This window comes from Achroia grisella, unplaced genomic scaffold (genome assembly GCF_030625045.1).
Source record: "Achroia grisella isolate CSIRO2021 unplaced genomic scaffold, CSIRO_AGI_Agris_v1 utg980, whole genome shotgun sequence".
In the NCBI taxonomy this organism is placed as follows: domain Eukaryota; kingdom Metazoa; phylum Arthropoda; class Insecta; order Lepidoptera; family Pyralidae; genus Achroia; species Achroia grisella.
In genome coordinates this window covers 470,671-492,541 of record NW_026713079.1, presented here as the reverse complement: position 1 = coordinate 492,541, position 21,871 = coordinate 470,671, and the positions used below count along the sequence as shown (strand labels likewise).

Genomic DNA, 21,871 nt, shown 5'->3' with positions numbered 1-21,871 from the left:
TAAATATGTACAACATTAAAAAAAAATACGAGCTGAGTTTCTTGTCAGTTCTTCTCATCTCGAAATCATTCCCAACTGACGGTAGATTTGACATATCATAAGAGTCTGTAATAGACCTACATGAATAAAGATATTTTGAATTTGAATATTGAATTTGAATTTGATCTCGCCACCGATTACGACACGCGCACTCAATATTCTACCATTTTTTGTATTTCATATTTTAATAATTACATCTAATCTACAGTCCATAACAAAAACCTTTAATTTAAAAGTCCTTAGTTTAGAGCCCTACATTAATGGTCCTTACGAGTGCGACCTGAAAAAAATCAGCACTACATTTAATACAGGAGCACAATCTAGAACATACTGGAAGCCGTTTTTGAAATCTGGCCGTTACAATTTCAAACTTGGTGCGCTGGCTGTCTTCGCTTCAATGGTGGATTGAAGTCGTCTTCAATAGTTCGTCGAAGAGTTATCAGGGAAAAAACGTCACGAAATCAACAAATAATAAATAATATGTTATCGTAATGAGTAATATATCAAAGTAGAGTAAAGTTTATTTATTTACCATCTACCCAACCCGGGTTCGAACTGGTACATGTATTATATATGTAAACCTTCCTCTTGAATCACTCTATCTATTAAAAAAACCGTTTCAAAATCCGTTACGTAGTTTTAAAGATTTAATCATACATAGCCCTTTCAGACCTTTAATATTTTTTTACATCCCATGGATTTGGTAAATTTCATGTGTCTAAAGTATAATATATATATATATAAGGAGACTAAAAAAATAAATAAAAAAAATATATCTTAATGTTTTCAAAACAAATTAGTAGTACTAAATTAAATAGTTTTAATAGTTAATTACATTCCTGAATATTACTCTTATAAACGCCATTAAAAGCTTTTTCAAAACGGGTGGCGCCATGTAGTTAATATATTCAAAAACTATTTTTATAACAATATCACTAGATGTCGCTGTGTAACAGAAATTAGTTATTCAAGTCTCGGTTTTCGTTAATTTGCCGTGGAAATGACCTGTTTATTTATTTAATCTGCCATATAACATTAATGTAAACAACTGAATAAGATAACAAGACAATATTAAAATATTTTAGTCAACCCATTTCATAAAATTCATCTCGCAATTAAGTAACAAAACAGTTGTAGTCATAATCGTAATCGCCAGATGTCACTATTTGTGAAAATTTAAGGTAACTTGTGTAATTATTTGTTTTCAGATTTTAATAATGATAAAATTATGTATAAAGTAGATATACACGTGCCTACACTTGTAATATTTCTGTCGACACTTGAGATCCTTCTATTAGTTTACGTCTCCACTAATATAGATTTAAGTTAAGTGTAAAATCAGTCTACATCCCGACTCCGCGTCGACTGTACGCGTTATTATTAAGCCATGTAGCACACTACTAATAAACTTAATAATATCTAATAAATAGTACAATCATTTTACCACTGTACTGACTACCTACATTTTTTTTTTATTGAGTTGGTTGGACTATTGTCAGATGTGTAGCACCTGTAGCACTGCGACCTACATAGATCTATTGCCCTTTTCAAAGTTCGCTACCTAGACCCGTCAGGGACAAGAATTGAAGGATATTCTTAGGAGCGATGGTTTTTATCTCCTCGGGAAAGAGTGTAAACTTTCCAAAGGAGATATTTAGTTTATGCATAAGTGGGCTACAACCACATAGGATGTGAAGCGGCGTATCCTCTTCAGTTTGGCAGAATCTGCAGATACTTATCGTGCATAGGCCTAGTTTAGCCATATGCTTGTTTAATTTGCAGTGTCCTGTGAGGGCCCTAGTCATCATGCATATGTTGTTTATACTCAGTAGCAGTAGTCTATTGGAGTATTTGTTCGAGAAGCCCGATATTATGTCTTTTGCATGTGTCAATCCTGGCATTTCTTGCCAGTGATTCAGTGCTTCTCGTTTGGTTATTAATTTGAGATGTCCCAGTTTTAGGCAACGAGGCACACCACAGAAGGGTTCGGGGCCCAGTTGGACGATTTTTGCTTCTAACTTTGCCAGATGGTCGGCATTCTTATTGCCTTCAATATTTGAATGCCCGGGGACCCATCTGACTACCTACATACTACAATAAATAATATATTATGTAGCGCCACCTCATCACAACATATATAACGGTACAGTGATGAGGATAACCACCGCGCTACATACCTAATATTTTAACAAAAATGATTGTGAAGTCAAGATCGGATAAGTATCATACCAGCTTATATCGTTAGCACAGAGGTGTATAATTCCCCAAGCTTACCCAACAGATATCCTGTCTAAATATGAATATTGAATTCGCATTGGTATAATTAAAAAAAAATACTGTATAAACTTCTTAATTGAACCTTCTGCTGAGAATAGCAAAACACAACAAAAACAGAATACCCGAAATTAAAACCAGCTGTTCACGAAATATGCCACGACCAAAGGTAATCATAACATAATAAACATAATACAGATAAACATAACACTATATTACATAGTATATATAGTAGTGTATAGTATATACGGATTCATTTATATATATATATATATATATACTAGCGTCGTAACCCGTCCCAGCTTCGCACGGAATCATTACTCTGTACATATATTGGCTTGTTCTGTACTATAATAGGCAACATTATACAGATAAACCTTCCTCTTGAATCACTCTATCTATTGCTGCAAACTGCATTAAAATCCATTACGTAATTTAAAAGATATAAGCGAACAGACAGCGACTACAAAAAAGTGCAGGAGTACTATATATTTTATTTACTTTATATTTACTTTTATATTTTTTTTACTTTTATAGAATAAAACACAATAAAAGCTTATAGCATTTAATCAACATACAAATTTGGATATTTACAATAAAATATGACTTAGTTAATATGTTAACTAACATAGCTTATAATACAATATCACTTTTTAAGGCACAAACATAAAATAAGTACAAACACAGACTGTTCATATTGATTTCATACATACATAAACATAACTATTAATTTAACTTCACGCCTATGGCTGTTAGAAATCACAGGGTTTAATCTTTCACTATTAATTATTCGGAATATTATTTAAAAAAAAGTTTGTGCAGCCTTTTCTTATTCTAGGCAAAGGCTAAAGACATAACATATACAGCCACGTTTGTAAAAAATATATAAAAAAGATTATACAAAAAAAAATATTACGAAAAGAACTACACTGCAACTAGCCATGCTGTCAGTTAATAATACACCTTGAAAAACAACTATGGTAATAAAAAAATAAGAAAAAACAGTTACATACGGGTAATTAAAAACACACATAAATTATTAATTACAAACACAGCAATCCTATATCACTAACGTATTATGATCAATAATTAAAAAAAAAACTGTTTGATACGTTTTTAAAAAAATATATATCATTATTAAAAAATAAATGTAGGTACATTACTATTTTTTCATATTACTGGAATAGCAAATAAGTTGTTGGACTGAATTACTTATCACCAATGTATATATAAATAAATATATATATTTATATATAATATGACGGCCACTGGACCACTGTCTAGTAGTTTACCATCGCCTACCTATAAGGTACTCCGATGATACAAACGAATTTTAAATGCCCATACTAGCGAACCTATGTTTCCGTTCCTCAGGATTAAGACATCATACCTTGTCCTCATTCCAGATCAGAACACATATCCATTTGTCATTAAAATTGTTTTTTGTAGTAAATACAATTACAAAATATACCATAATAGTTTACATATAGAAAAACACGAACACAGATTATAATATACAGTTTATGATTAATAAAAATTCAGTAAAATTACAGACGACTCGCTCCAAAGAGCTGACTATCCAGAGGCGTAAAACCGTTATCAAAATAATACACGGTGACATTTTAAAAAGTTACGGTTGCATAAAAAAAGAACGCAGATTAAATACAAAATGGCGCGAGCACAGACCAATCACTTAGCGGGAAAGAGGTTAGAAAATAATATAAAAAGACACAGTCTTCCAATACTTATCGTTGATTTATATCACAATTATTACTCTTGTTATTGAAATTTTAATTGCTTGATTTGATTATTGATTTAGTATCCCAACTCTCACAAGGAATAACTTGTACGTTTAAATATAATGTATTCATATTGTAAGATCCCTTGTGACCTGTTAAATAAAGATTATTATTAACATGTTAATTAAATAATTCAAAAATTTATTGAAATTATATGAATTAATGATAATTTATAAATATAATTAGTAAATCACGGGATCTTACCACGTTTTATTTTTGTTGAGTTCCCGATATTTAGTAATTATACTCATAAATAATGACTGCGTCAAACTTAATGATAATTAATTGTGAATTTCAACTAATTATTGTAATATAATTGTTGAATATGTATCACATGTCTTATGTTCTTTTTATTAATAACATCTATAATGTACCATGTGAGAAGCAAATAAATTAAATTGAAAAATTAAAAATATAAGTGAATAAAAATATATAGGTACATCTAGTTTTAGCAATATAATTCTCATTCGATGACGAGAATTGACATTTTCATTACATTACATAAAAAATAGTAGAATGTAAGTCAATCTCGATTGACTTTTTCGTACACATGTTGTAAGAAAAAAAAACAAGACGGATTTTCTCTTCCATTTTTAAATGGTAATAAATCTATTTGAATGAAGTAAGAACTATTTTAAACCAATTAATAGGATCTTAAATAGCGCTGTGACAGAAAAGACTTAAAAACAACAAATGTCTTAATGTTTTTTTTTAAATGGTATAATGGAATGGTGACTCCAACTGCGTTATCGATATACACTGGCGGGGCACCAGTGGGGGATGATAAGATAAGACATGTGGTCTGCTCAGTTGGCCCATATTGGCAAATTCACCAGGAGTTTGTCACTACGGTTTCCAGGGAGAACCGTGCAGAGATCAACGTGACATGATTAGACCTTCATTGCTAGCAATGGTGTCAACAATGATACACTACATGTTACTACAGGTTTTGAAATTCTCAAACTTATGTCTATTGGAATGTCAATTAAAGGAGTATATCACATTTGAAGTTAAGCTGGTATAGCTTCACGCACTTATCTGAACCGGTGACTGAGACCTTCTGTTGTAGCATCGAGCACTACAAGAGACTTGACGGAAATTATAAAAAATAATCGTAAGAAAATAAGTTGTAGGTTAAACTGTTTAGTTTATAGGTAAAAGCAGCCGCGAGCGGCAAGTTCCAGTACCTGGGGGCAGTCGCTTTCGGAGTAGATGTAGGGACCCTGAGGCCCCAACAGGAGAGGTAGAAGACCCCAGTCAGTCAGACTTGACATCGATATAACATTCAGAATAGCGATAATAGTTCCTATTAGTCACCGGGTCAGGTAAATTTGTGGCACTGTAGGTACATCATGTGTGTATTAAATCTACTCAATTTAATTCGGCACAACGTAAGCAATAAATGAAGCTACTATCGCGATCACAATCAATGATGTCGAGCTAGAACTTATTGCAGAACTATTAAATACAGATGCAATGTTCTTGGTGATATTCTTTACTTTATTTCCAAATTTATCAAATTTCTGAAGAATATCTGATCGCGCTGTCACGTCGCATGCAGTGTGGCTAATTGCATTAATAACAGGCGCTGAGAAGACTCTAAAATTGACTTCATCTGGATTTAGGTTAGAATACATCCAAACGGGTAATTTGTTTGATAGAACCCACAAATTATCGTTGTAATCCACTTTAATATCGGTGGGGTAAACCATAGTTTCATCATCCATGTAGATTCTTCCTTGGTTCTTCATCAAATATTCCTTGTTCGACGTCTTCCAACATGCAACAGCATTAAGATTGACTAAAGAATAGAAGAGAACACCGGTTTTCTGATCGAGGAATGACGCACTCGACTGCGAATTGGGTCCTCTAGTTCCCAAGTTTTGGAAAGCTTCGAAATTCGTCTCAGCTACAGATTCGTTCCTAAGATATTCCGTAGATACTTTGAATTCGTAATAACTGGACATCGGGTGGAAGTAAAGGGTACTGAAGCCATCAGGATTCGGTCCTGATATGCCCATACCGAAGATCGCATCAGTCCAATTGAAGGTGAGACCTTTGACGTTATACTCGCAAGCAAGAGGATCTGGGTAGAAGAAATGGTGTGATATCCTCCAAGATTCATTCTTCTCCCAGGAATAAACAACTAGACCTGCTTTACCAACGTCACCAAGGTAGGCATACGTCTTCTGGCAGTCCGAGTCTTCGATAGCAATATTTGCAAAACCAGAGTCTTGTTTTACTTGATTTTGTGGTATTTCGTATTTTCGTATGAGATTATCTGAGGTTAGATCGTAAACTATAATAGAAGGTGGATATATAGTAGGTACACTTTCCAAGCTGCCAATTTTGCCATTGTCCAACACCCAGAGACGGCTGCAGCGATCGATGCGTGTCCTAAAGGGGGATATTATTTCTGTTGGCTTCGAACCGCTGTGTGCCGCCCAACTTGGATAAGGCTTGAGTTTTGGTGATGTGTTGTTGGTATCTGGAATGTAAAACATATTTTGTTTGATTTTTTTATTCTTATTGGAATAGCAAACAATCTAACGGTTCATCTGGAAGTAAGGTAGCTGGTAATTTATAAATATAAATTGTATAATACCATAACAATCTCAGTATTATATACATACTAGGTGACCCTCGCAACTCCCGTCTGCAAGTTTCATTGCAGCTCCGCTCCTATTAATCGTAGCGTAATATTATATAGCTTAAAGCCTTCCTGAACAAATGGACTGTCCAACACAAAAAGATTTTTTCAATTCGAGCCAGTAGTTCCTGAGATTAGCGCGTTCAAACAAACAAACACTTTAGCTTTATAATATTAGTATAGATTTATAAGAAATGCATCCGATGCAAAACGATAATTTCTTATAATACATCTAAGAAATAAATGTATATTTATTCTCGATTATTAAAAGGATATTCTTCAAATGGGAATTCCATCCATTATGTTCTACCGAGACGCAATTACAAGGTCAATACAACCCACACGGACTACTCTATATGTTTAATCTTTGGTATTACAAGTTTTCCTTAGTACCATAATATTTTTTTAACGAAAAATTAAAGTGACATAGTGCACTCGTCTGTTTTAATGAGCTAGAATAATAATACGCTGGGGAGGTTAAGCACGTTAAAAAAAAATGTTTAAATAAGAGGAACCGAGCGGAGATGTTAGGGAGTTTGTGTATTAATTAGACTACAAGTTTATTATGTACCTAAATAAGAATAAACGACAAATAACAGTTTCTCGTTTGGTCCTTTCATTAAAAAAATATTTTATTCCTTATAAAAGTCCAGACACGAAAAATATAATTATATTAACGCTCATGAACATCCGCAACACCAGGGGAACAGCAAGTGCATTTCCGGCCTTTTAAGAAGAATAAGTTTCGATATTGTATCGGTTCGGAAATACCATTGCTGGAAGGTGGAGTGTGTGGTTATGCGAGGCAATAAGTTTCAAGAAAAACACACAGTTGATACCCGCAATTCATCAATGATATTTAACTGACAGTCGTGTTGTAAACACCAATAACAAACGGGGTCAAACGTTGCATTCACCACGATGTCTACATTACTATATAATGTTATTAAGTAGCTTTAACTCGCACTTGTTCGTGTTACAATTTGACATAACACTTACGCAACTTGCCATTGCTCTATTGCTCCTACAAATGACATTGATCTCAGAGTACACCGTAATAATTAGGGATGTGAAAAAAAAATTATCGATTTACCAAAAAACCGATTATAATATTTTTTAAAAAATCTATTAATTAGTAATCTATAAAAATTACACCATGTACTGTCCTAAAATAAAATACCCGCAGCCCAAGAGATTCCATATGTTACAAATGATATTGATCTCACTGTAGGTACCCCGTAAGAATTAGGGATGAGAAAAAAGTATATCGTATATGCGAAAAATCGATCAGTTCACAAAAAAATATAATATTACAATAAATCAACTAAGTAAAACATTAAGAATGTGAAAAATAATTGACAAATTAATAATATTTTTTTATACTCGATATTTTTGAAATGGTCTAACAATAAATCGATGTACTGACCTACAAAAACTCCACAGGCCAAGGGACTCAAACAAAGCGCATAAAAAATATTGTTTACAGAAAAATCGATTTCCTCTATTTTAATCGATTCGAAAAAATAATTGATTAATATAGATAATCAACAATTACTTTTTATACACAATATCACATCACTAGTAATAACCTAGCTCTACATTGCGCATACCTTTTAAATCGACGTAGTTCAAACTAGCAGGCACGCCTTGCCTCCACCTTGGGACGGTTATGAACAGCTTGTCTTGAAAGATCTCCAACCCCATTGGGATGTTGTTTTTGGGGATGAAGTTCCCGGTATCTATGGCCTGCTGTCTGAGGGCTGGAGTCGTGAAGTCATAGTCTAGCTCTTTCCATTGGAAGCGTATTTTGAGCTGCTCATTGCATGTCGCAGTGTACACGAAGTAAAGAAGTATGAGGACTTGGGCGCCCCCCATGTCTGTAATCTGGAAGAATTAAAACGTAACCAAATTAAAATATAATCTCATCATAGTTTTATGTGACGTTTACTACGTCCTCGGTGAGCTAACGGTTTAGCATACCGCCTTACTTTCGATGGTCGCGAGTTCGACTCCTCGCACGGCACTATCTTGCTATTTATAAATTGGTATATATTTATAAAAAAAATCTAAGTATTTGTATGAAATACAAAATATATCAGTCTTTACCCATAACACAAGCTCTGCTTAGCTTGAGACTAGATGGCGCTGTGTTAATTGTCCAGGGTTATTAATATATATTTTTTTAATTTTTGTAATCTCAATATTATACTTAAACAATTTCAAAAATTCATAAATATAAAACACCGCTAGGGGTTCTAACCTATGCTCAGATAAAATTTCGATACATTTGAATTCGATGGATTGGTTATAAAATAAGAAAATCACATCGTATTCAAACGAAATCAAAAAGCATTTACACATTTAGGACATTTTAGCCGCTTATAAATGTAATTTATTTTGTATTAATATTTTTCCCTACCATTCAATTCAGTATACACATTCAATTGACAAGTCCTGGCAAGAAGTTTAATATCACAAGTAAGTATATTATTATATTTAACATTGACAATATATTTACGATTGCTTGGCTATTTTGTTTGATCAGGTGATACTATGTTCATTTACTCTCTTATATTAATAGAAATATCTGTAATTATTTCTTCTTTACCTTCACAATGTTCTGACCTTCAAAGCCCGTATATTCTGTATTCATTTTTAAATATGACTAACTATTATATTTAAGTATAGGAGTCTGCAGCGCTGCAGGTTTATGCTGAGTTGGTAACCGATTCGCTTTTGCGGTACATACAGCTACCTCCATATTCTTTCATTTGTATACTAGCTGTGCCCGCGTTTTACCCGCGTTAAATATATTATAGCATATGTGTTATTCTGCTGCATAAGCTATATTACTGTAAAGTTTCATTAAAATCCCTTCAGTAGTTTTTGGATGAAAGAGTAACAAACATACATACTTAGAAACTTTCGCATTTATAATGTTATTAGCTGTCCCAGCAAACGTTGTTTTGCCTTAAAATAAAAATGAAAAATTATGGGTGGACTACCCCTAACATTTAGGGGGATAAAAATTGATATTGGCCGATTCTCAGACCTACTCAATACGCTCACAAAATTTCATGTGAATCGGTCAAGCCCTTTCCGAGGAGTATGGGAACGATAACTGTGATACGAGAATTTTATATATAACATATATTAAGATTCAATCTTTCGATTATTCAAAATTCTTAAATATGTAATTCTGAACAACTTTTATATAAAACTACCAATGCCTCTAACTACCCCATCTGAAGTAATAGTTGTGAAGTTATGCTTATTTTGTTTTTAAATATTTACCTACTTTATAATTCTTTCAAAAAACTCTCTTAATTTAACACACTTGCGGTAAATAGCTTCACATCCTTACAAACATTTATTTAGCCTTTCACTTGAAAGTAAATAGTCAGAAATTTTCTAGAAACGATCGCGTATTGTCCATGTTGTGTGAATAGAAAGGTACCAAGAATGAGACCTTGTGGGAGGCCAGAATTCAATTCCGAGAGACCTCGGCCTTAGAAGGAAACGTATTAATATTGATATTGACTTGACAAGACTATCGAATTTTAACTAGGTACTTACAGTAATTAATTTATATGATTAACCATAGCGCATTACCAAATATATAATGCAATTATTTATTAGAAGAAGAAAGAAAGAAGAAGGCACAGAAGGCGGTCTTATCGCTAACTCTACCTCTTCCAGAGAACCTATTAATAAAAATTAAGTAGACAACAGCATACGAGTGGAAATAAGTTAACGAATACTAAAGTATGGGCGAAAAGGGATTGTTAATAATATGGACTGATGATCTCATTGCTAGCAATATACCATGTCAGGTTATCTTTTAAGCGGTTCCCTCTAGAAACCATCGTGATAAATTTTTGGTGAATTTGTCACGATGGGCTAACTGACCTGACCTCATGATCATCTTATCATCCTCCACTGGTGCCCTGCCAGCGTAAATCGTTAGCGCAGGCGGGTGCACCATTCCACTATGCATATACTCTATGTGAAGTGTCTAATATTGAAATAAACGTTTTTTGCTATATGCATATAATTATAAATATACATACACCAAAATAACATTTTATACAACTTTTGTCTGTCTGTTTGTTCCGGCTAATCTCTGAAATGGCTGGACCGATTTTGACGTGGTTTTTATTATGAGGTAGCTGACATAATAAGGAATAACTTAGGCTACTTTTAATTTAGAAAAATTAAGTTAAATTCCACGCGGACGAAGTCATCCATAAAACATACTGAAGTACCTATGCCTACATATAAAATTTTATTGCGTGGACAGACAACTGTGACGTTTCCTACTTCATGTTTTCTTTTAAACGCTAATACTTGTTATTTCAACATAAAACATTAAAATAAAGATCTGTAGCTAGTATTACGTCAACATTCTCAATAGCAACCGGTTACTGAGCTAGGAATAACGACGAAAGCTTGAACTATAATTTATATATGCGGTGAATGACCTAAAACGTTATAGAGTTTTATAAACATACATTGTATAATCTGTGATCGTAAATCGGCCATTGTTTATATGTACAGTCAATTGTGTTACTAATACATAATGGAAATAAGGTATGTTATTGCATAATAGTGTCTACAGCACGCTTTATATGTTATCATGAATGAGTCGTGATAAAATTGCACAGCGTATTAAATGGATGAGTTCCATTTACTTAAAAATGAGAATTTTCTCAATTTTCTCTATTGAAATTAATCAATAACAACATTTATGACGATACGGGAAGATTTGCAGCAAATAACATGACGTTTTAACAGCCTCGATGGTGTAGCGGTTAGCACACCGCCTTACATCCGATGGACGCGGGTTCCATTCACACGGTACAAACATTTGTATATCTGGGTATGATTGTTTGTATCGGTCTGGGTGTTTTCTATGTACATTACGTAAGTAAAAAAAAAGTATCTAATCTATGTATCAGCTCTGCTTAGCTTGGGACTAGATGGCGCTGTGTGAATTAACCAGAAATATTGTATTATATTATACTAGCTGAGACCGCGGTTTCACCCGCTTTAAATTTCAATATAAAATATAGCCTATGTTGTTCTGATGCATATAAGCTATATTACTGTAAAGTTTCATAAAAATCCGTTCAGTAGTTTTTGCGTGAAAGAGTAAGAAACATCCATTCAAACTTTCACGTTTATAATATTACTATCTACTCGCCCCGGCTTCGCACGGGTGTACATGCATTATATATATAAACATTCCTCTAGAATCACTCTATCTATAAAATACCCGCTTCAAAATCCGTCGCGTAGTGTTAAAATGTTGTTGTATGTTTAAGCATACATAGGGACGGACAGACAGCGACAGCGACTTTGTTTTATATTATGTAATAATGATAATTAAGATTATTTGAACACCAACCAATTCAGTCATCTTCAGTCCAGTTATAAATGAGCTTGTCTCTCCATCGGTCCATTATATGTTGCGTTACCTTCGGCAGAGGAACGCGAAATACGAACGTAATTTACTGCGAGTCTAAAAAATCTGGTTATGAATAATTGATACAATTCTTCGATATCAATAGTACTAATTACTCGACCATGTCCTCGTTTATATAGGCATGGAACTTGGAATTACAAGTACATAAAGCAATGACAGGAAATAACTTAAAAAACTTAATAACTAAATTGAGACTTGATGCTTAACGATTTTATTGATATACTAGCAGTGCCTTCATATATAGCCAATATATAGGCTACAAATTTCACGCAGCTGAAACCTTATGTATAAGTTATATTACTGTAAAGTTTCATCAAAATCCATTTAGTTCAGGCATTTTTGCGTGAAAGAGTAACAAACATCCATCATATTAATAAGGTTTATTTAAAAAAAAATCTATATCAGTTGTCTAGTACCCATACCACAAGTTCTGCTTACCGTGGGACTAGATGGCGCTGTGTTATTTATTTATGTTTAAATGACCCGATAATAGCAAGGAAATAGGAAACTCAACAATTGTCATGCAACGTGCGAGATTAAGACGCCATTGGTCTCTTCGCGTTTGTAATACCAATTAAATCTATTAAACCTGCTCACGACATTAGATGTAACCGTGAGGGCCGCTCATTAACTGGCTTCAATTGAAATTCCCCGCTTAATTGTGTTAATGAGGTTTTTGTGACAATGTCGCTTCAGTGTCTCGCATACGAGTGAAACTCTGATTTGCATTTACTAGACAACTGATATATATACAAATAGTAAATAAATCTTATTATTATTAATATTATAAACCCGAAAATTTGTGAGTATAGATGGATGTTTGTTACTCTTTCACCCAAAAACTATTAAACAACTTTTGATGACTCTTTACAATAATATATCTTATACATCGGAATAACATATCCTTAATATAATAAATGTGAAGGTAGAGATGTTTGTTACACTTTCACGCAAAAACTACTGAACCGATCATCATGAAATTTTGTACACATGTTCTTGGAGGTATTAGAATAAACATAGGATACCTTTTAAAAGAACAAATATTTTTTATAATAAACAATATAGTGATCGAATCAGAAATGAGGAGATCCGAAGAACCGGAGTGACCGACATAGCCCGAAGAATTGCGACATTGAAGTGGCAATGGGCAGGGCACATAGCTCGTAGGACAGATGGCCGTTGGGGCAGTAAAGTCCTCGAGTAGCGACCACGGACCGGAAGACGCAGCGTGGGAAGGCCTCCAGCAAGGTGGACCGACGATCTGGTCAAGATCGCTGGAAGGCATTGGATGCGAGCAGCGCAGGACCGTTTCGTCGTGGAGATCTTTGGGGGAGGCCTATGTCCAGCAGTGGACGTCTTCCGGGCTGCGATGATGATGATGATGATGAATAAACAATAAAATAGAATATCAACATTTTGCTACTTCAGCGCCATCTAGCAGCCAGTAATGAAGTAATGCGAGCAAACCGATGGGTAAAAGCTAGTAGACTAAATACACACACACGCGGGTAAAACCGCGGGAACATCTTGTTAAAAATTATTAAACACACGAAGTTGTGTTTAAATGGTCGTATAGTGTAAAGACAAAAAAATGACATTTCCTCGGCCGGCGCCTCCACTAGAATGCCCTGACCCAAAAATTCGGCACCAACCTACAGCACTTATATAAGTACGTTACAAGAATACACTAGTTTACGCAATAAAACGATTGTTTTAAACAATTGTAGCTCTATAATAATAATAATAAAATAAAAAAAATATAGTTTGCAATCATTTATTATTCACCCTTTAAAACATATCTTATATTTATTCACCATTTCAAACATATCTCTTAGAAAAAGCCACAATTCTTAATACTTGTTGCATTACTAGAAAGTTTTTAACTTCCACAATAATATCTTCACATAGCACAACCTCTCCCACACTTGGCTAAGGCCCGTGTGGTGAATATCACCTTCTTTTAGAGAAGATAAAAGAGGAGAAAAGAAAAGAAACAAATAATAATAATATCTCAGGACAATTGACACAGCGCCATCTAGTGACAAGCTAAGCAGAGCTTGTGATATGAGTACTAGACAACTGACATAAATATGTAGATACATTTTTTAAATACATACATAATGTACATAGAAAACACACAGACTGATACAAACAATCATACTCCTGAATACAAATGTTTCTCCTGACAAGGAATCGAACCCACGACCATCAGAAGTAAAGCGGCGTGCTAAACCGCTAAACTACCGAGGACGATTTACTATAATGATGAAATATATATATATATATATATATATATATATATATATACCTCGGATTGTCTTTAAGTCGTTCGGTTACCAACTAAATCAATACAGTTACATACATACATCTAAAACAAACAAATGTAATTCCTTATAAACGATATTAACATACAAAATTCACGCTTCATCGGTCCAAAATAGTTGATTTAGAAACAATAGCACCCCAGTCATATGTATACAATGTAAGAGAAGTATATCGTAACACAGAAATGAAATATTTTGGAATTCGACTTTAAAGGTTAACATATTAGAGTGGAAATTAAAAAATTTGCAAATTGCGACTTAATCCAGTATTGTACTAGGTGTGGAATGTCATTAATTAACGAATGTATGACTCAACTGCGAATAAATAAAGCGGGTATTGTGTTTTGGCAAATAGAGTCGTTTGTTTTAGAAATATTTTATTGTTACAGAAACACCTTGCATTTACGTTTGGGGGTCAATTAGCACATAACTACAATTATGTTATTATTCAACCGACTTTGAAAACGAGGGTTTAAGAATGTAATTATTGGAGTAAATAATTTCAACATAAGGCGCTTTTGTACTTAATGTGTTTTTAAAATGAAGCTGTTTACGTAATTCTGATAGATCGGTGTTGCCAAATTAGTGGTACGCGTAGCGCCAGGGGTACGTGAAGTTGCATCAAGGGGTACGTGCGGCTATCAGTAAAACAAACATACACACACACTCACAAACTATCACATTTATAATATTAGTATGATTGCTACAATGAGGAGTATGTAAGGTTTGAGGTCTTTTTTGAAGTGATACGCAGCAAAAACTATTTGGGAACCACTGTGATAGATGATTCCTTTTTTAATTAAATATGTTTGGCAAAGAGTAATTGCCTTTTTTATGGTATGCAAAAATCTTTAAAAGACCATCCCTCCGAGAGATGACGAGGTGTGTGGGATTCTTACCCACTGAAGTTGCAATAGCTAACTACTACGGCTCAGGCGGCGTTGGCTCACCTTGTAGATAGTGTAGGGCAGCCCCACATCATTGTTAGGGCGACCTATTTAGTCCTACTCAATTGTGGAAACGTGTGAGTACACACGTTCTCCTCCGGGGTTATTTGATTAGGGCGTAACCCTCAAGGCGAGCACACCGGCCCCAGCACTATCGGTTACCTTTTTTTTGCTTGGGGACAATGCTTCATGGAGTCTGTCTCAGGAGTAGATAGGTACTATGCGACTCCTACTCACTAAAAATCTCACGAGCAGTCCTCCGGTTGCCTAACCGAATTTCGATGGTATATAAAAAAGTTGGCCTCATTTTCCTGCGTTTAATCGCGTTTGGTGCTTGTTCATATCGATCAGTCACTAAGGATCCGCTTACTTTCCTCAGTCGTTCCAATTCTTACATACGGAAACGTTTAGTGTTAATAAATTAAACAATGACTCATGTGTTTGTCCCATGACATGAGGTAATATTTAAACGCCGTATAACCCAGTATCTAAATTAAGTTAAAAGCATACAACACGCGTCACTAAAAATAAAGGAATCAATTTATTGTGACTAGTTAATTTATTGCAGATTGTAACTAGTTAACCAAAAATATTGTATACATATATAAGTAAGTATAATTAGTAAAAATCACGGGATCTTACAACGTTTTATTTTTATTAATTTCCCGATATTTTGACAGTGTTCAACCGAAATGATCGCTGGGTTACCAATGTTGCTTTGCCGAAACATCGGGATATATATACAGATACTAAATATACGTATAAATAACGAGTCAAATTTAATACAATATATACATATATATGACAAAAAAATTCCATATCTGAATTTGAACTTATATTGTACTATTTTTCTACTTGACAAATTTGTAATAAATTTGAAATAAATATTTTTAATTTTACTTCCATTTAATTTAAACATTAAAAATCCAACAGACTATATCCTTACATTTTTCACAATATGCCGTCATCATCAACCATTAACGTAAGCAAAACCACTATACCAATATAATGTTCAATATATACCTATTTATTTACTAATATTTTTAAATTAATATTTTGACGTAGGTATCCTATACATTTTCATTCATATAGTGATAACGTCAATTAAATAGAACAGAATAGAATAGAATAGAATAGAAAATCATTTATTCAAATAAATTTAATTTAAGCACTTTTGAATAGTCATAACAATTTGTTTTTTATCTACCACTCGTTCGGAAAGCTGTCTCATCACAAGAAGAATGAGCAAGAAACTTGTGTGTTGCTCTTTTAAATAATCCTTTTAAACAATTTTTCAAAATTACATTGTTCTATTTAATCGACGATTTAATTGACTTAACTTCTAGTTAAGTCAATTAAATTACCCACGCCAGCTTAATTAATTATCTAAATAGTTTTAAAATGATATATAATAATTTCTTCTATCTCCTTCTGTGTAAATTTATAAAATTTTAAAGAAAAATATAATTTAAGTAAATACATTTTTAATTTTTAAATGCTTATCTACCAGACAAGACTAAAATGTACATTTTGAATACTACCATTTTCCTATTTAACCGACGATGAGCTGTTAATTTAAAATTACAAACAGACACTTTTGTGTAATTAAAATTGTTTCACTGACTGTGAAAGCAGAGTCAAGGACACCGAAAATTGAAACATATTTTTTTATATCGAAAACATTTACAAGAAAGACTTGTTGAAAGTTGTAGAACTTTTTAGAACAGGAAATAAATGATGCCGCGCAAGGAAAGCCGTGGGAAACGGCTAGCTTCGCATAGAACAATCGATAATTTCTCGTTTATAAACAATAGTTTTGGACTGAAATCTTCGGTTAAAATGATGCAACCATGCTCTACTAATTTCTAGCGTTTCAGGCGCATTCATTTGCTATTTAATTTCATTACTAACTGTTATATACTTAGATTTTTTTAAGTTTTTTGAATATTTACAACTTCCCCGGATGTCAACTTCTAGGCTTGATACCTTGATTGAAATTACATTTCACTTCTAACTACGAAATACAAACAATATTGAACAAATTATCTGAAATTGGATTGTCTGTTTGTAATATTGAAATAACCGTTTTTTACTACATGCATATGAATATAAATATGGTACATACGCCAAAATAACATATTTTACAATTTTTGTCTGTCTGTTTGTTCCGGCTAATCTCTGAAATGACTGGACCGATTTTGACGGGACTTATTTTGGCATGTAGCTGATGTAATAAGGAGTAATATAGGCTACTTTTATTATCGAAAAATAAAGTTAAATTCCGCGCGGAAGAATTCGCGCGAACAGCTAGTATTAATAATAAAACTCTTTATTGTGCATAAAAAAAACAAATAATTACAAAAAAGAACGATATAAAAATATACTTCGGGTCGTCCGCTGGTCCTTTTGTGGACCCAGCAACCAAAAGGCAGCTTTATCGCTCAAAGCAATCTCTTACAGACAACCTGGGAGATAGAATTGGGTGAGGAAAAGATAGGTGGTGCACCATAAAAAGAGAGGCAGATATTATATAACTACTAAATAACAAAAGTAATTCTTGAGACCTATATTTAGTGCTTCTATTATAATTTTTATTTACATTTTATTTTTAGCATTGTACCGTATATCATTACTAAACTCTACACTTAGATTTTCGAATGAACTATCTACGTAAGTTTTATTTAGTGACTATAGACTAGGGTTTTTCAAGAAGACATATTTACCCGGAATTTCTCATGATGATTTCCAGGGGGGGCAACCATCAAGAACCAACCAACAAACGCAATGGGGAACAAGTATTACTAGACTCTACACTTAGATTTTCGAACGAACTATCTACGTAAGTTTTATTTAGTGACTATAGACTAGGGTTTCAAGAAGACATATTTACCGGGAATTTCTCATGATTGTTGCCAACCAACAAACGCAAAGGGGAACAAGGGCAAAGGGGGTCAAAAGTTCCCATTCGAACTACATATATGTATTGCTTATTTCAGTCACTTATTCGGGGTTCCACTGAAAATCAGCGTCGTGGCTTTTGTCATGGCATAATGCTGAGATGGGTCCCTTACACACACATCATAACAGTGCCGCGGTGACGATGCTCCGCAGTGGTGGATACGCATTTTTTTTTTCATTTATATCATTGTTTTTGGTACATGTGTTTATATATATTATTTTCTTTTGTTTGATTTTCTTGTTCGCTATTTTTTTTATTTTATTTCATTTTTTTTTCTCTTAATGATTTGTATTGTATTCATTATTTCTATTTATATGTTATAATAATTTATATGCATCGTCATTGTTGTGTTGTGATGTGTGATAGTAATAAATATTATTCTATTCTTATTTGAAATGGTTTGGCCATGTCATGGACCCTTTACTACGTTAGGTCAATATTTGAGTGTAGTGTAAAGTGGTCACTATTTGTAGGCAAATAAACATGAACGTAACGTTAGGCTGTATGGCTATCTGATTAGACAACCACATTCTTTTTTAATGGATAAACATACAAGGAATAAGTGGGGGGGGTCAACTTTATTTTTCTAAAATAAAACATTTTTTCTAAAGTAAACTAAGTTACTCCTTATTACATTAGCTACCTGCCGATTAAAAGCCCCGTCAAAATCGGTCCAGCCATTTCAGAGATTAGCCGAAACAAACAGACAGACAGACAAAAATTGTAAAAAATGTATTTTAGGTGTATGTGCCGTATTTATATTTATATGCATGTAGTAAAAAACGGTTATTTCAATATTACAAACAGACACTCCGATTTTATTTATATGTATAGATAATGGATTCGTGCCCCCGTCTGCGCTAACGGTTTACGCTTGCGGGGCACCAGTGGAGGATGATAAGATGAGCATGAAGTCAGGCCAGTTAGCCCATCTTAACACATGGCAATTTACCACATTGGTTTCTTGGAGGAACCGCGTAGAAGTCAACCAGATATGGTCCATTACTAACAATGGGGTATTAGTCCACATTACTAACAGTCCCTTTCTTCCTTTATGACCTCATAGCCATGTATTGGTAAATTGGAGGCGTGGAGGTCAACCTGATATGGTTCATTGCCAACAATGGGATTATTAGGGGGAAATAGGTAATTGTTAGTAATGTGGAATAATCTCATTGCTAGCAATCTACCAGGTTGACCTCCACGCGGTTCCCCTTGGAAATCATCGTGATAAATTCTTCGTGAATTTGTCACGATGGGCTAACTGACCTGACCTCATACTCATCTCATCATCTTCCACTGGTGCCCCGCCAGCGTAAACCGTTAGCGCAAACGGGTGCACCATTCCATAATCACCCATAAAAAAAATGGGATTATTACCCTGTTATATGATTATTTATGATTATTAACAATCCTATACTCTCCTAATAATGTCATTCCCAGTACCATATCAGATTGACCTCCATCTTTCCCCCTGGAAATCCTCATGATCAGTTCCTAGTGAATTTGCCACCATGAACTAATTGACCTGACCTCATGCTGATCTCATTATCCACTGACGCCAGTTTCAATGAAGGCAGGACAGTTAGACCATCAACTTGATTTCTTTAAGAATTCATTTTCGGTGATTTCAACACTGGTTTACAGAGAAAGTGCGTGAAGGTAGACCTAATATAGTAACTGCATTGTTAGAGTTCAAATATGTAAATAAAAGACCGAAAGAAAGTTAAAAAAACCACACCTACCTCAACGCGCGCGACTGTTCCTAAAGACTAATTGAAACGAGTTAATGTTAGTGTTAAACTAGTAAGACTGAGATAGTACATCCCCTGGGGGGAACGGGGATTGTTAGTAATGGGGACTGATGATCTTGCAATGTACTATGTCAGGTTGGCCTAAACGCGGTTCCCCCTGGAAATCATTGTCATAAATGCTTGGTGAATTTGTCACGATGGGCTAACTGACTTGACCTCATGCTCATCTTATCATCCTCCACTGGTGCCCCGCCAGCGTAAACCGTTAGCGCAGGCGGTACCATTCCATTATTATCCATACTCTTCTTTATAATACAGTACATACCTTGAACCCTGATACGTTCTGAAGAAAATCAAGAAACTCTCGTAGCATCAAAAAGTAAGAATGACCTAACCTCACTCTTCCACATCTCTTCCCTAACAGTCATAAATAGGGCCAATAGTACCATTACTAATAATCCCCTCCCCAAACAAATACATTAAATGCATTTACATGTCGCAACAAAAACAAGTTCTAACTTGGAAAATTCCGAAATGCAAAATTCCAATGCATGTTGATGGAATTTTCTTTACAACGTAGGTATACATATTAAGCATTTTCTTTGCCAATAAACACTGCAGCACTGATCAAATAAGTACATTCTTGAAGTTCATAATGCCCTTATACAGACGAAATTTCAAAATGAACTATGCAAGTCATTACCTACTTACAAATCAAATTAAAATAATAAAAAACAATTGCATAGATAATTGCGTAGTTTATTACAGTAAATATTAGTTCTAAGTGATGTTGTTTTCTTTTTCTTTTTTATTCTGGCTCCGGCGATTTGTACTGTCATTAGCCATAGGTTTGCTAAAGAATTTAAAAACAAAAAAAAATTATTTTTAAATTCAATTGCTTATAGAAAGGTTACTTCGAGGAATTTATATTTTTTGTAATATATAATTTCAGACGTAAATACTGTGATGGGGGCCAGTAATAAACATCCAATATTCTTCCCATTTCTTCCTATAGCAAAACCGACACTAAATTCTATTATTTAATAAGCATCTAACATATTGTATAGTAATGTATAGGTTATCTTAATCTAATTTCCCACCAAAAAACTATATTTAATAGGATTGCATAACAGTTTTAGCATTTGTTTTAATATCATGGAAATAACAAATTGACCATCTGATTATAAAGGTTAACCATCCACAATTAAATGCACATCACTATACTTATTTTTCTAATAAAACATGTTAAAATAACCCTAACAGCTAATTCCCAAATTTTTCTGTCGGATTTTTTTCTCCATAAAAAATTAAAGTTGTAACTCATGTAGTTCACATTCGCAATTTTTCAAACCGTAACATTTTTGTTCTAAGTATGCCTGTTAGCCTATTGCTACATTTTTCGTTAATCCGCCAACGTTCAAATAATAAAAAAGCTTCGACACAACTAACAACTGTGTTTATGGTCATTATCCGTTATAAGACTGGCCACTTTTCAGTGTTTAAAAAGAAAATTTCTTTTTTTTTTCTCACCTTTAAAAACAATCTTTGGAAGAAAAGCTCGTACAATAAACACTTTAACACTTTACAGCACAAGTTGATATTTGCCCCGTTATCAAAACACAAGCAACAACTGTTATGAA

The 21,871-nt window shown here is 33.8% G+C and overlaps 2 protein-coding genes across 2 annotated transcripts in view; both read right to left on the bottom strand.

Moving 5' to 3' along the window:
• LOC131854385 (degenerin-like protein asic-1) overlaps positions 1-5,386 on the bottom strand; it is a 19,998-nt gene extending 14,612 nt beyond the window's left edge. The window contains exon 1 of the mRNA XM_059205501.1: positions 5,300-5,386. Coding sequence (XP_059061484.1) covers positions 5,300-5,386 — 87 coding nt within the window. The remainder of the gene's footprint in view (positions 1-5,299) is intronic.
• LOC131854361 (protein yellow-like) lies at positions 4,845-21,871 on the bottom strand. Its single transcript, XM_059205468.1, has 3 exons — positions 21,762-21,871; positions 8,373-8,646; positions 4,845-6,600 (listed from the first exon to the last, which is right to left on the bottom strand). Exons 2-3 carry the CDS (start codon positions 8,635-8,637, stop codon positions 5,489-5,491), a joined length of 1,377 nt encoding a protein of 458 aa, XP_059061451.1. The 5' UTR covers positions 8,638-8,646; positions 21,762-21,871; the 3' UTR covers positions 4,845-5,488.